General features: G+C 42.1%; 1 protein-coding gene across 1 annotated transcript in view; it reads left to right on the top strand.

Annotated features, from left to right (window-relative positions):
* Nucleotides 1-2,562: 2,562 nt before the first annotated feature.
* CMTR1 (cap methyltransferase 1) overlaps nucleotides 2,563-14,719 on the top strand; it is a 33,918-nt gene continuing 21,761 nt past the window's right edge. Inside the window, exons 1-11 of the mRNA XM_082214815.1 lie at nucleotides 2,563-2,748; nucleotides 5,260-5,394; nucleotides 6,361-6,515; nucleotides 8,081-8,239; nucleotides 8,839-8,931; nucleotides 11,261-11,332; nucleotides 11,723-11,817; nucleotides 11,897-11,969; nucleotides 12,190-12,388; nucleotides 12,835-12,953; nucleotides 13,819-13,915. Coding sequence (XP_082070941.1) covers nucleotides 5,265-5,394; nucleotides 6,361-6,515; nucleotides 8,081-8,239; nucleotides 8,839-8,931; nucleotides 11,261-11,332; nucleotides 11,723-11,817; nucleotides 11,897-11,969; nucleotides 12,190-12,388; nucleotides 12,835-12,953; nucleotides 13,819-13,915 — 1,192 coding nt within the window. The 5' untranslated portion in view covers nucleotides 2,563-2,748; nucleotides 5,260-5,264. The remainder of the gene's footprint in view (nucleotides 2,749-5,259; nucleotides 5,395-6,360; nucleotides 6,516-8,080; nucleotides 8,240-8,838; nucleotides 8,932-11,260; nucleotides 11,333-11,722; nucleotides 11,818-11,896; nucleotides 11,970-12,189; nucleotides 12,389-12,834; nucleotides 12,954-13,818; nucleotides 13,916-14,719) is intronic.

Genomic DNA, 14,719 nt, shown 5'->3' with positions numbered 1-14,719 from the left:
AGTAACTCAGGTTCCATTTCAGGGGCTTTGGCTTCAAATTAGCAGGCAAATTGGATTGGCAGCTCTTTCTGCTTTTTGTTTCCTTGATATGTCTTGTGGTGGTTATTTATTTCTTTGTTTAAAAGTTACAATTTATATAAAAGAACAAAAAAACCTGTCATTTCTGTTCAAGTTGCTTTCATAAGCCAATATCCTTTCTTCATGTGTGGTACTCCCCAGCTCTGTGTGTCTAGCCAATTGAGTCTGGCTACCTTATTTTTATTGATTCTAGCTTTAATGCTAATGAAGAATTTCACACTTTTATAACTGGATAAAGACACTTAACATTCCCCGTTGCAAGGAGTTCTGAGCCATCACAGTAGTTTACTATTGTCAATAAATTATTGCAAGTTCATAAATTCCATATTTTTTTTGTTAATGCTACTTTGCCCTGAAGATGTTGGTAGTGTAGTTTCAAACAGATGAAATAAGATGCAGGGGCACATAGGCCATAAAGCTATGTTAACTTTTGTTATAAATTATATAATAAGAATGTGTGGTCCCCCTCCCCAATTCTAATAAAGTGGCAGTGTTTTCTTACCAAGAAATGCATGATCTGAAAGCACTTCCTCCCTCAAAACCACCTTGGCGCATGATCACCAATTTGGGAATCAGCTGGAACAAGGTTATTGGAATGGGTTAAATGAGGCAAACTGCATTGCTGTATCAACCTTGTTACACATGATGGTGCACCTAGTTCTCATTGATTTCTGTTATTTGGCAATTTTGGACACACTCTCGTTTCAGAAGAGGGAAGCTACCTTTCTGGATGTTCTGCTCTGCTATCCCAGCTGCCGTCCCCTGCCATGACATTGCATCTGCATAGTTGTGTGTCAACTTTGAAGTGTCTGTTTCACAGGGTGTTCACTGTGTATGAATGCGCTTACTGGAGACATGCAGCAGTGTATATAGAATTGATATTTTTGAGGCAAACTGTAGTGGGTGAAGCAACTCTTAAGAAGACCATGCATCCGATCAAAGGCATCTCCCAGTTGACATGGGGATTATGTGTTTTAAGTGAAACACTATTGAAAATGCCTGCAAACACTCCATTCTGCCCCTGCCCCATCCTCCCCCTTTTTGGTGATGTTTTCATGTCACTTTTGGGTTGAGGATGATGTGCACATGCACATTGGGCATGTCTAAAATGGTTGCTGCCTGTAGTAATTTGTTAGTAGAAAAAGCTCCTGGCCATATTTTTTAAAATACCACTCTCCTTATCAATTGTCTCTTGCTGTGGACAAGTCTATTCTTAAATGCTTTCCTGGTGCATCAAGTATTTTAAAGTCATGGTTATACACAAGGGACGGGGAATCTCTGGCCCTCCCATCATACTCAGCCGCCATGGGCAAGGTATAGTGGGTGTTGTTGGACTATACAGGTTAGCTATCTCTGGTTTGCACCGATATGCCCATGTGAAGCTTGCTTCTAGTGTATGTATTTGTTTTGGACTGTTTGAAGGTGTTAACCATTCTGTCACCTACCTGGACTTTTCAGGGGAAAAGATGGAGGACAGAAATTGGAAAGACTTCATCTGTTACATATTTATGCATTCTGCACATCTCTCTTTTTTGGTTTAGGGGCATTCCATGTCAAGTGATCCAGTGACATTTACCTTACCATTTTATATTGCTTTCATTTTTCTGTTTCCTAAAAGTAGTATAAGAAAAGATCCCAGTAATTCAAAACTAAAAATACAAATCTCTTCAGAACTTCATGGGCTTTAATATGATATGGCACACGATGGACTTACTTTAAACTTTTAAGTTAAGTTACAAAATTTAATGTTTTGAAAATTTTTAAATAGTGATATAAAAAAATCAATATGATTAAAGAATTCCAAAAAAATAATATTTCATATTTTAAAGAGCTTCCTACAAAATTTCATCTTGGGATCTCAATGGGATCACATTAAAAACAAATACTTTGTGCATATATGTCTGCCTTATTGGGTTCTAATAAGGATAAATGGGTCTTGGGGGGAAATATGGTTTGAAGTCATGTTTATTCTCTTGTATCAGTTACTCCTTCCCTCCCAGGAGTGGAGGGGAAATAACATCAGAGACCTCTCTACCAATTGTATTTCTATGGTCTGAGTATCTCCCTGAGCAATACAGCCCCGTAGACTTCTCTCCTTATGCTAATTAGCAAGGCTGCTGATCTTCCACAATATCCAACTAGTTACTAGGACATGGGTCTACTCTGCGTGTGAAGCACGCAGACTATTCCAAATGCGCTGCATTATTATTTACAGCACTTTAAAACGTCAAATTAAAGGGAACTTTAATTTGCACTTTAATCGTGCAAGGTGGGGAACAAGAAACTTACGTTTTCGCTTAATACTCCCCTGTATGTACTACAGTATTCATTGCGCGAGGTGCAAGCTCTGAGATGCTTCCCGCTCCCTCAACACACTCTGCAGCCTCCCGCCACGAGGAGGCCCTGCGCCTCTCTAGGACTTCTTCTCGCCTCCCCATTGCGTCATTAGTTTGCGCCGCGCGCGAAGGAAGGGCCCTGTCCCAGTGCGGAGCTGCCGGGAAACGAAACTGAACTGTGGCGGAGAGGAGTTGGGGGGATCCGGCCTTCTTTCCTCTCTCTGTCTCTCGAGCCCAGGCGCGTGTCTGGAGGGGGCTGAGGCTCGGCCTTCGCGGTCTTCTCTGCCCTCATCTCCCGCTCCGGCCTAAGACAGAGCCTCCCCCTTCCCCTCGTGTGAGTGTAGCAAGGGCTCCCGGGAGGGTCGGGGAGAGCGAACGAGCCTCGGGGGGGGGGCGTTTTGCCCCTGCTTCTCTGCCCCCCGCCGCCCCTGTCACGCTGCTTTTCCGATTGTCTCCACTTGTTTGCAGCTCCCGAGAATACTCCAGGCTGGCCGCCCCGTCTGCCCCTCTCCGTCCCCAGTTCCTGCCTCTCCCCGTTATGTCTCCTAGCCTAGCCGAGACCTGAGGGCATCGCTCGATAGGTTTCTGTCTCCCCTGTGTCCTGATACTCCCTCGCCTCCCTTTTCATCTCGCATCTCCCGGTTTCCTCCTTTTACCAAGGCTGAGATGCTAAGCATGTTTCCCAGGAAATAAGTTCTCTTTAGCTCATTTGGACTTACTTCTGGGTAAGCCTGCTTGAAGTCAGATTGCAGCTCTCCACAGACTGTGGATTCTGCACAGAAACACACGCTCCTTTTAGCTTCCACCTGGAATCCCAACTTCTTCCCCTTACCTAAACCACCTCCACCCTTTGCTCTGGTGTTTTCCTCTGATTCTCTCTCTCTCCCCCCCCCCCTCAGTCCTCTTTGCAAATTAGTGTTGTTTTGTTGTGGTGGTGGCTATATTAAGGCCATCTCTCCCACCTCCATAAGGTTTAGTAAATATAAGTACACTAGCTGGCATCTGAATTAAAATATCATATTCCTAGTTGAGCACTTAATGGCTTCGTCATAGAAATGGGTTTTGTTATAAAACCAATCAACTGGATGAAATTGTGAAGAAACTATCTGTTACAATACTGTGCTTTACTTTCTGTTGGGTATTGAAGACTGTGTACATATTCAGAATAAAATTTGAGACTGTCCCCCAATGTATTGTGAGATCTTCTAGCATTGTGCAGTGTTCTTTTATACAATTCATTTATATTTCCAAGTTAATGTGACTCAGTGCTACTGTTCAGTAAAATCCCTCATTGCCCAGTGATGGATGGGCTCAAATCATATATCTACGTACCTCGAAGTAAGCCCCAGTGAACTGAATGGGATTTAAGTAGGCATGTATATGATTTGTGCTGTAAAATGTTGCCCATAGAAGAACTAAAATGAGAATCTTCCCATTGATACTCCTTTTAACTAGCTGCTGTTTCTCGTGCTGATTGCAGGGAGACTGGAAGGGGATGGCTTCATCCTGGAAATTTTACTATGCCTATACAACTTTAAGCTTTCAGTTCTTATGTTTAACATTCAATTTACTCAGTTTTATGATTTGTACAAATGAACAATGCTGTGTTCACCACCGTTAATAAGCATAGCCACAGTGCTGTCCCTGTTGTTCCTCACTTGCCTCAAGAAAATTTGTACCACATAGTTGATGTTTCTTCTCCTAGTATTAGTGATCCCAGGAGTGGTAAATTCAGTGGTGTGTTATTTAGCCCTATTATGCTGTGGTATCAGTGTATCTTCCATAACAAAAAATAATGCTTTTGATGTATTTATTAGCAACTACAGTACATTATTGCAATATATGAGAGCTCATATAAATAACATTATTTATAACCAGGTTTCTCAATGCTCTGGCATTAGAAACTGGTTCTTCACAAATTTGTTAACTCAGGACTACCTGCTAAACTGGTGGTATACTTTGGGCACCTTTTGTTATTTGTTTATGTACTGTGATAACTTAACAAGCTTAGGCTGCAGCCACTTACCTAGAAGTAAGCTGGTGCTGACTCAGTAGAACCTTCTGAGTAGATATGTATAGGATTGCATGGTTACAGCTCCGTCCTGTTCATGCTTACTTATAAATTTGCCCCTCTGAGTTCAAAGGAGCATGCTGTACAGTCATGTGCATGGCTATTTGGCAGCATCTCCCACTCTCTTAATAGGGCTTACTCACTAGCAAGTGTGGTTAGGATTGCAATCTTAAGATGCAGTTGTATGTCAGTAACCTGGAAGTAAGGCTCAATGAGAATAAACAATAGGATTGTGCTGTTTTTTTCTCTTGTGTGTTTATCAGTGAAACCTGAATTAGAACTGTGTTCTACTGGGATGTGTGTATGATGAAAGTGGTGGAATGAAAACATGCTATGAAAATGCCTATTCAGGTGTTTTCATTCTTTTTAAATTAATGGAGAGCAAATTGTTTGCTTTCCTGATTTCCCTCCTATTTTATATGTGCGGTCTTGAAAGTGCACAGAGGAAAGAGTTTTCTTCTTAAGAGAATGTTTCTATATAAGGACTGAAAACCTGAATACTCCACTGCCCTAAAATTATGCCACACTTATGAATGTGTTTGAAACTATTCTGGCACATGGTGAAAACCTTCTTGTTTACTATGACTTTTTCTATTACCACTAGCCATTCTGGGGTTTTAAGAATATTTTTACTGTCCACCGGATTGCATTGTAATCATTTTGACTGTATTTGTATTGTATTTCTTGGTATTGTTGTACACCACCTTGCGATGCCCCTATAATAGGCAATATAGAAATATTTTAATAATTAAATATTTTGTTTCCTCCTTGCAGAGAAAATGAAGCGACGGGCAGAACCTGAATATAGCAGTCCCCTAAAGAGGCAGAAGAAAAGGATCGAAGAGTTGGGTCTGACCCTCAGCTCCACATCAGATGATGAAACGCAACTTGGTAATCATGGAGCTCAAGGTAACTGTAGAGGTAACATCACATGGGCCTGTCCACATCTAAACTTGGTTGTGCTGCAATCAACCTTTCATTGGACATAGAATGGAGTCATGGACTAACTGGTATCATTAGAACCCTGCTTGCTAATTTCCAGAGAAGAATAGTTAAACCATTGTGAGTACCATGTGAGGTCAGAGGCACTGGGGGCTATATAGGGTACAAACAAGTCAGTGGAATTTCCATTTGTTATTGCAGTCTATAAAACAACTTTTCTGACTCAGCTCCATGACTGACGGCCATCCAACTTCTACTTAAAAACCTCCAACGAAGGAGAGTCCACCACCTCCTGAAGGAGTCCATTCTGCTTTTGAACAGAGCCAGTGTGGTGTAGTGGTTAAGAGCGGTAGTCTTGTATTCTGGGGAACCGGGTTTGCGTCTCCGCTCCTCCACATGCAGCTGCTGGGTGACCTTGGGCTAGTCACACTTCTTTGAAGTCTCTCAGCCCCACTCACCTCACAGAGTGTTTGTTGTGGGGGAGGAAGGGAAAGGAGAATGTTAGCCGCTTTGAGACTCCTTCAGGTAGTGATAAAGCGGGATATCAAATCCAAACTCTTCTTCTTCTTCTCTTACTGCTAGAAAGTTTTTCTTGCTGTTTAATTGGAATCTCCTTCCTTGTCACATGAAGCCAGTGCAACACTAAGGATTGTGTTTGAGGGATGTCTGCTTCCTACAGCACTTGGTGGCAGTTTAAAGAGATTTCCAGCAGTGAGTTGAGCTGTAAGGCTCAAGTGCCATAGTTTAGTGGTAGAGCAAATGCTTGACCTGCAAACAGTGCCAGATTCATACCCCAGTATCTCCAGATAAGTCTGAAACCGTGGGGAGCTGCTGCCAGCCAGAGTAGACAGATAGATCTATGTTCTTCTCCATGAATAACTTGATTATGCTGTGGCATAGACGGAGCATTTCTTTCCTTTGTCTGGTTTTCAGAGTCTTCCACCACAAGCAGCAGCGAATCTGACGGCGAGATCAGTGAGAGGCGGCCTGTCCTTGGCTCTTTCAGCAATCAGTTCAGCGCAGACTCCCTTGTACAGGGCACATCCTCCCGATACTCCATGTATAACAGCGTGTCCCAGAAGCTCATGGTAGGTCAGAGCACCCTTTCCTGTGGAAACTGAATCGGGGGAAATAAGAGCACTGTCAGTGGGATCCACTTGGTAGGATTCCCTTTCCCAATTATATTGGAACATGTCTGGGCCAAATATGTGTTCAGAGTGCTCTTTCAGTTAGTTAGGAAAGCTGGAAGGCTGCATAGTCGCAGTCACGTTGCAAACTACATAGTTTGCCTTTAAGTTTCAAGTTGTACCATTTATTTTTAGGAGCTTATTTCTGGCTGTAGTTGGTGGTGGAGAAACTTTTAAAATTTGAATGCATATCTGGTTCAAAATCAAGGAATGGTAATCTGTTTTGAGTAGCACTTCAAAGCCACCATGTATGCTGAAACATATATGCTTAGCACTCCATGTTGTACTTACCTGCCCCGTCATACTTGTTGTCCTTAAATGTCTCCTTACCTGCTCTTTGCAAGTTTCTGGAAAGAGGCATTTCAGGGAAAGGTATGAACCAAAGTTCAGTTTTTCTACATGCTAAGAATTTTAGAGAGGTGGTTTCAGCACTCTTCTTTTGCTTTTAGTATTGCCATTTACAGCGTGAATTGGGACAGAGAAATCTGCATTATAAACCTTTTCACCCATGATTATTATATTTCCTTAGGAGCAAAAGCAAAACTTCTGCGCACCTATGTTCTCAGACTACATCCAAACGTTCATACTCTGTAGCCCCCTTCTTTTTATTTACTTCATGCTATCAGAATTTCAGATGGACTCCTAGTGCAATGAACCTTTAAAATAAATTAGATTCAAATGGAATTCCTTGTTTGGAGCACTGGAGTCATGTTGCTGTTTGGTACCATGTGAGTTCCTGTGTGTGCATAGTTTAAACAACTTTTTTGAAATATGGAATAGTTCATCCTAGGCAAGTGTGCACAACTTCAATGAAGTGTCATGCATGTTTTAGAGCTGACCTTCCAAATATTACAAAAAACTATCTTGCCTTTATAATAAAATGGTCCGTTCTTCAGTATTTTAACAACAACAGCTTTAAGTTGTACCTGATAAGCTTTCAAGGAACCCCAGAGTTCCCTGGAACACAAGTTTGAAAATCCTACTGTTGGCTGAAGGGTTCTGGCTAACTGAATCCCATCTGTTTACTGTTGTGAGGTTCACATGAACTGCTTTGGGCTTCTGACATGTGTGAGACAGAAAGAGAGAGACCATGATCACAACTGTAGTCTCATTACAGACTTTTCTGTCCAGAGTACTTACAGGTTTATAAACTTGACAAATGGCAAATAGCTATTGAGTTCTTCACAGGTTACTCATTTGTAGCAAGGCAGTTCATTTTTGTTGTTGTGTTTACATGTTTCATTCTGTTGATCTAGCTTCATCCTAATTAAGTTGAACACACTTGAAGGAGAGTGCAGAAGTTTTCTGTGAGATTCATTAAGTGCATTCAATACTTTTTAATCACAGGAGCCTAAGATGGCCTGATTTATTTATTTATTCTGCTAGTCCTCAGCCTAAGCACAGAAGGTAGTGTATAAATTTGTTGTTAGACATTACTAAGGAGCTTATTCTGCATTGGCTTACAGGCCAAAATGGGTTTCCGAGAAGGTGAAGGTCTTGGAAAATATGGCCAGGGGAGACAAGAGATCGTTGAGGCCTCCAAACAGAAAGGAAGACGAGGTCTGGGGCTGACTCTGAAAGGATTTGATGGAGAAGTCAACATCAACTGGCAGGATGAGCCAGAGGTAATTATGTGCACATTTTGTTCCTTCCACATGTTTTTTTGTGCTTTCCACTTATCTGATAGGTGTTGTGGAGAGGTCTTTTGGCCACTGGCTCAGGGGAAGTTTGTGGCACAGCAACCCCTGGTTTGAAGGCTTATATCTTGCAAATGGTGCTAACCTCTGGGCAGAAATCAGCCTTTTGCTCTTCTGATCGTTCCATCAGCACAATAATTTTAGCTTGCCAGATGGAATTATTCTCCCTTCTCTTACCCCTGTGTCAACCCCACCCTGCCCCGCAGAGCCCGGAGTGGGGGGAAGAGAGGGGAGAAAGCCCTGATGTGCAAGTGGAAGTCCTTATTCAGGGCTTCCTCTGACAGGATTTGTTAAGTGAATCCTGTCCTCTGTCTGGTAATCTGTTTCAACTTCCTTATTCTTATTTGTCACATAAACATTTTGCCTGCCCATGTGTTATGAAAACACTATGGTTCTCTTAAAGACATTATTTGAATTTCAGCCTTAAAAGATTGTGTTGAGCTTCTGGTTTACTTCCAAGTATTAAGGAGTTAAATTTTGCTGCAGCATACAGTCTTCTTTTTTACTTATCTTCTCTATGTTCACAGGCTAGCGCTTATGAGCAAGTGGACTGGTTCCCAGAATGTACCACTGAAATTCCAGATGCTGAGGAAATGAAGGATTGGATGACTATAGGCAAGGTATGAAGCATGGGGAAGAGAGTTAAGGGCTAAGCCAATTAAGAATTCAGAGAGGCTGGGCACAAAGTCCAGAGGTGCCATTCTGCATGCAAAAGTGTAATGCAGTTTGAGTGATGACCTTTCCCTGACACAAACACATTAAGACCGGGTCAGAATAACCACAATATTGAGTAAACGCTTTAAAATATAATTAGATGATTTTGACTTTCTCAATATTTTTTTATTACCATTACAGATGAGCTCCAAACATTTTATTTTAGTGCATGGTCCACAATGAACTCCTATATAAATGAATTTCTATTTACAATTTATTTATTGCATTTTTGTTTTGTCCTCCTCCAAAGAGTTGAGGGTGGGGTATATGGTTCCTCTTCTATTTTATTCTCATGTTGACCCTGTCAGGTAGTGTTAGACTTAAGAGAAAGTGACTGCCCATGTTCACCCAATGTTTTGGCTAACATTCACTTCCGAACTGTAATAGTTTTTGTAAGAATTTATTACTTAGACCCCACTCATCTGACTGGGTTGCCCCAGCCGCTCTGGGAGGCTTTCAACAGAATATAAAGAACACACAATACATTGGACATTAAAAGCTTCCTGATACAGGGCTGCCTTCAGATGTCTACAGAATGTCATATTGTTGTTTATCTCTAATAATGATAATTTATTACTTGACTAACAACAACCATCTGTTGAGAAGGACCTGTAAACAGTCCAGCTCTTCCGTTTTCTTTACTACAAATGTTTTGCTGGGTGATGTGGGCCTGGGTCCTAGGTCGGTGTGTTTACACTCATTATCTTGCTGAGCTCTGTGTTCTCAACCTGAGTCCATACTTCCATGTGAAGGGAGCAAATTAGCATACTTGGGTATTCGGGGGCTACTCCCTCTGTTCTTCAGTATCAGATTGCAGTGCGAATAAGCTTCATCCTTGTAATTGCTGCATTTGTGAGAGCTTGAGTACCTTGACAAGCTGTTTAATCACAACAGCAGGAAGCCGCATTTTCTGTAGTGATGCTCTCATTTTGTACAGTGTTCTCTGTCTGCCTGGCACAGAATATTGCTGCTCACCAGTGATATAGTTTGAAAGGCTGCAGCCTAGCCAGAAGTGTAAATAACAGCAGTGACAGAGTTTTTCTTTTCCTTGGATACCAGCCGTTTTTATTAATGATATATAGTGGCATGTGTTTGATGTACCACAGTGATTCTTAAGGGTGTTTATACAAAGCCAGCTTCCCCACTTTCCTTCAGGCTGCAAAATGCCATGTTTATTAGTCTTGCCTGGTGAGTATATATCTAACTGTTCTTAGATTGAAAACTGAAGTAGAAATAGATGCATACTCCCAATATGTACTTGTATACTGTTTTCCTGTTGCAGTGAAACAGACTGATCAGCCTTGCTTCTAACCCTTATAAAAAGTGCTAAGAGTGCATTGGGCTTGGACCTAAGCAACCAGGCTTTGATCTTAAATATCAAATAAATTCATTGGCAGCCTTGAGCACGTCACACCAAACCTGTTTCCTGTATGCAGCGTTTCATTAAGTTGCCTTCTTGCACAGTTTTTAAAAATTAAAACTGGGTGAATGTTTTCCATGCTCCCAATAGATTTTTCAGACCCCCAAAATATTATTCAGAAGCCCCCTTCCCAGCATCCCTTTTTTGCATTCCTTTCAGCAGCAGCTTTGGCAACAAGTACTTGCTTTTTGTTTTAAATAGCGAGTGGTTCTTGCAGGCTACATGAGCCTATGAAGTGGAGATCATGTAGCCAGCATGTGATGATGGCACCTAGTTATCAAGTTTGGCTATTTGATGTCAACCCAAAAAGTCTGGAGTGGGTTCACATGTAGCAATATTTGCTAAATGTCACCTCTCAGTGTTTTGATCCAAGTTTTTATTAGCATAGGTGATTTATTTTTAAAAAAGCAAAGCTCTATAAGAAATTAGGCTCCTGTCTGAAGCCATTTCCATGTGCATCACTTGCTTGATCAGCAAGTATGGCCCCAAATCAGATAAGTATTCCATTTAGCCCATGATTCTCTAAACTATTTCTTTTCAAAGTTTGAAAAAGAATCACATGTGGGAAGCTGTTGATGAAGGCAGGTGTCTACAGTTCCAGTCCCTCAGTCCTATTTCTCATACTGAAAAGGTGATGTGTCCGTTATCTGGCACACAAGGAGTAGGTCAGAGTTCCCACCTGAGAGCAGATGCCCCAAACTATTTTCTTGTTATTAGATTTGCACGTTTTCGTGAAAGGTGTCTTGCCACATTGTCTTAATAAAGAGGAAGATGTTCTCTTTGTTTATTCATTTCCCCCATATTTTATTCTCTAGAAAAAACTGGTGATTGATGATGAAACACATTTCTGTGGAGAAGAACTCCTACAGAATATGCTTCAGTGCAAGGTGAGTTTTGTCTGTTGGGGACAGAGCCACTCCATGGAAGAGAAAGGGTGTATATCTAAAATCTGGAGGCTCTGCGAGTTGGTTGTTTTGAGACATTTGGGGTCAAGAGACCTTGACACTTCATCCATGCAATATAAGGCGTTAATTTCGAGGCCAGAATTTAATTCTCAGACTCAACTCAGTGTTTTAAATCTCACTTGAGCAGGCCTTTGTTTCTTACTGGCTTCAAAAGGTTGTTGTGGTGCTGCCTAAGTTATTGCATCTTAATACCTCCAGCTTTGGAATTTTGAGCTCATTGCTATTCCCCTATAGCTAGGTTCCTGTAATTTGATATTACTTAACTATAATTTGACCTCCTTGTCAAATTAGACTTGTTCCTTCTTTTTCCAGAGTGTGTTTGATGAGCTGGATGGAGAGGAAATGCGCCGAGCTCGTACAAGGTCCAACCCCTATGAGATGATCCGTGGAGTCTTCTTCCTAAACAGGTCAATGGAGGATCTCAGATTTGCGGCCCTTGAGTTAGCAAGGGCAGACCCTTAACAAGTCTCCCTCTTGCATTTACAGAGCAGCAATGAAGATGGCAAACCTAGACTACGTCTTCGACCACATGTTTACAAACCCAAAGGATTCTCGAGGGGTAAAGGTTTCTCTATATCTGTAAATCTTCAGTGTCTTCTGTGGATGGGGGAATTGGGTGGAAAAATCCTTCAGAGTTTTACTAAAATAGTTGGGGGGGGGGTTGGGTTTTTAAGTGCCCCGGCAGTCATGGATATAGTATGGCAATGCAGTTGTTGCTTTGGTTAGTTGGTTGCTTCTGTTGAGGTGCTTTGAGTCTCATCCCTTCTCCATTTTTGCAGAAACCTCTGATCAGAGATCGTGATGCAGAGCTCCTGTACTTTGCCGATGTATGTGCTGGCCCTGGGGGCTTCTCAGAGTATGTCCTCTGGAGGAAGAAGTGGCATGCAAAAGGTTTTGGCATGACCTTAAAAGGACCAAATGATTTCAAATTGGAGGATTTCTTTGCTGCTTCTAGTGAGCTCTTTGAGCCTTACTATGGTATGTATAAGCATGTATTTATGGCAACCTTCTCCCCAACCCCTCATCGTTCATCTTCAGTTTTGAATGCACGTGCATTTTTAAATCTGAAACATTTTGGGGACAGCTCTGTCTACAGAAGTTGTATATGTTTTGAAAGTTGATTGCCATTTGATCTTAGAGACAGACAGGCAGGATACCCAGATTGTTGCCACTGTGTCCCATTTTTTTAAACAAAGCATGTAATCAAGTGTGGAAACTACCAAGGATAGCAAGGAATACCAACATCACGAGAGGCGAGAGAAGTGGTGCTTCTTTTACAAAACTTCTCAGATGACTTCATGCAGAAGTGTAGTCATAAGTTTTTAAAATGAAATAATGAGAAACCTTTGGAAATGATTCTGTGGTATGTAATGACAATAATACACAGCAGACGAGAGCAAATTCCTTGCTTTCCTTGCTCACAGGTGAAGAAGGAATTGAGGGAGATGGAGACATCACCCGTCCCGAGAACATCACTGCCTTCCAGAATTTTGTGCTGGACAATACAGATCGCAAGGGGGTACATTTCTTGATGGCTGATGGGGTATGTTCCTTCTCTTTTCCCTTTGTTCCCTGAGCTAAGAGAGGGACCTAGCTTTGTGCATTGTGATGTGACATTTAGCTTGTTATAAATGTGATGTGATGATTCAGAGAGCTTATACACACACACACACAGGATTACCTCTGGATATAGATAATGGATCACTTTTGTTTTGGGATTGGATTAATGGTTTCATTTCAGTACAAATAAAATCCACAAATACATGGTGTGGTGGTTCATAGAACATCACAACATAGATTTGTTGCTGATGTCCTTCGCCAGCATATCTGAACACTCCGTGTACAGCATGAAAGCTGCTGCTACCCTCTGCGGGTGCATCCTTGTTCCTTCTAGTTGAAGAACACTCTCTCTCTGTGTGTGTGTGTGTACATGTACACTGTGTGACAGACAATGGCAGTGGCTCCTTGTGTGATGAGCACTTCCTAGAACTGATAGGTGTGAAGAGAAGGATGATGCAGAGGAGGAACAGACTTTTTAATAAGGCACAGTGCCATGAAGATGACCCCCCACCCTCCTGAGTGTGGGACTGAGGAGGACTACTTCCATCAATTCTCTGCTCACTCCCCACTCCATCCTTACTGACTATTATCTCAGTTACCTCTTTACTGAAAGTGAGAAGCAAGCTTCCTCTTCCCTGACAGATTATGGAAAGGCAGAAGCGTGCATGTGAAGCCCAGGGAGGGAGAAGGCAGCATGCAGCTCAGTGGGCAGGCAGTGACTTGTCATGCTCTCCAAAGAGGGAAGGGTGAATTGAATTTAAGTTTTCCGTTTCATGAAATGTGATACTGGGTTTCAGTTACATAAAATGTGATTTGCATTAAGGTTTTCTGTTTGCTGTGTGTTTCAGGGTTTCTCTGTTGAGGGTCAGGAAAACATCCAAGAGATTCTAAGCAAGCAGCTGACTCTTTGCCAGTTCCTCACAGCACTCTCTGTCGTACGAACAGGTGCTTCTCCACATGCTCCCCCCCCCCCGTCTCTGTATTTCCCCTTCTGTCCCTTGTGGCTTTAGTGTTAACTATTCTAGACTCTCTTATCTCCACCCCCCACCTTGTGCAGTATTTTGTAAGAGACCAGACTCTTTGTTTTAGTAGGTGTTGGTCCTTCTGTTCCTCTTCTATAATTATGGATCACTGTTTTTAAAGTAAGATTTGGATTTGGAAAATCTTGGCATCTCCTCGTGTTTGCAGAATATGAAATTCTCATAGCGAGGCAATGGAGAACTTTATGTTGGCCCTGGGAATTACCAGCTTACCATGGAAACGTTCTGAAGGCAGCAGGCAGAGGACTTTGCTGCAATCCCTTCTGTCCAATCTCTTCCCTTTTCGGGGAATTAGGGGAGAAGTGTTACATGGAGGTGAAAGGGTTGAATGACTTTTGAAAATGACATTGTTAAGTACCCAAGAGAATATCCTGTGAGATTTCCACAACATGGTCCTCCATATCATCTATGGACAAGAATGGCTGCTGTCATAAACCATGTGTGCTGTAGACCAGTGTTTCCCAACCTTTTTTGGGCAAAGGCACACTTGTTTCATGAAAAAAATCTCGAGGCACACCACCATTAGAGCCCCGTGACGTCAGCGCGCAGCGTCATGCCGGGAGGGACATGAATTGCTAGCAAATTACATAATCACCTCCTTGAGGGCTGGCTCATCTTCTCCGAAGGCAGAACCCCATTAATTAACAGCACAGACTCACACCATAGCCAAGACGAGGGGGGGAAACCTCAGTCATGTACAGTCATGCAC

This window comes from Podarcis vaucheri (assembly GCF_965113315.1).
Source record: "Podarcis vaucheri genome assembly, chromosome: 3".
Taxonomy (NCBI): domain Eukaryota; kingdom Metazoa; phylum Chordata; class Lepidosauria; order Squamata; family Lacertidae; genus Podarcis; species Podarcis vaucheri.
This window is presented reverse-complemented; position numbering and strand designations above follow the sequence as displayed.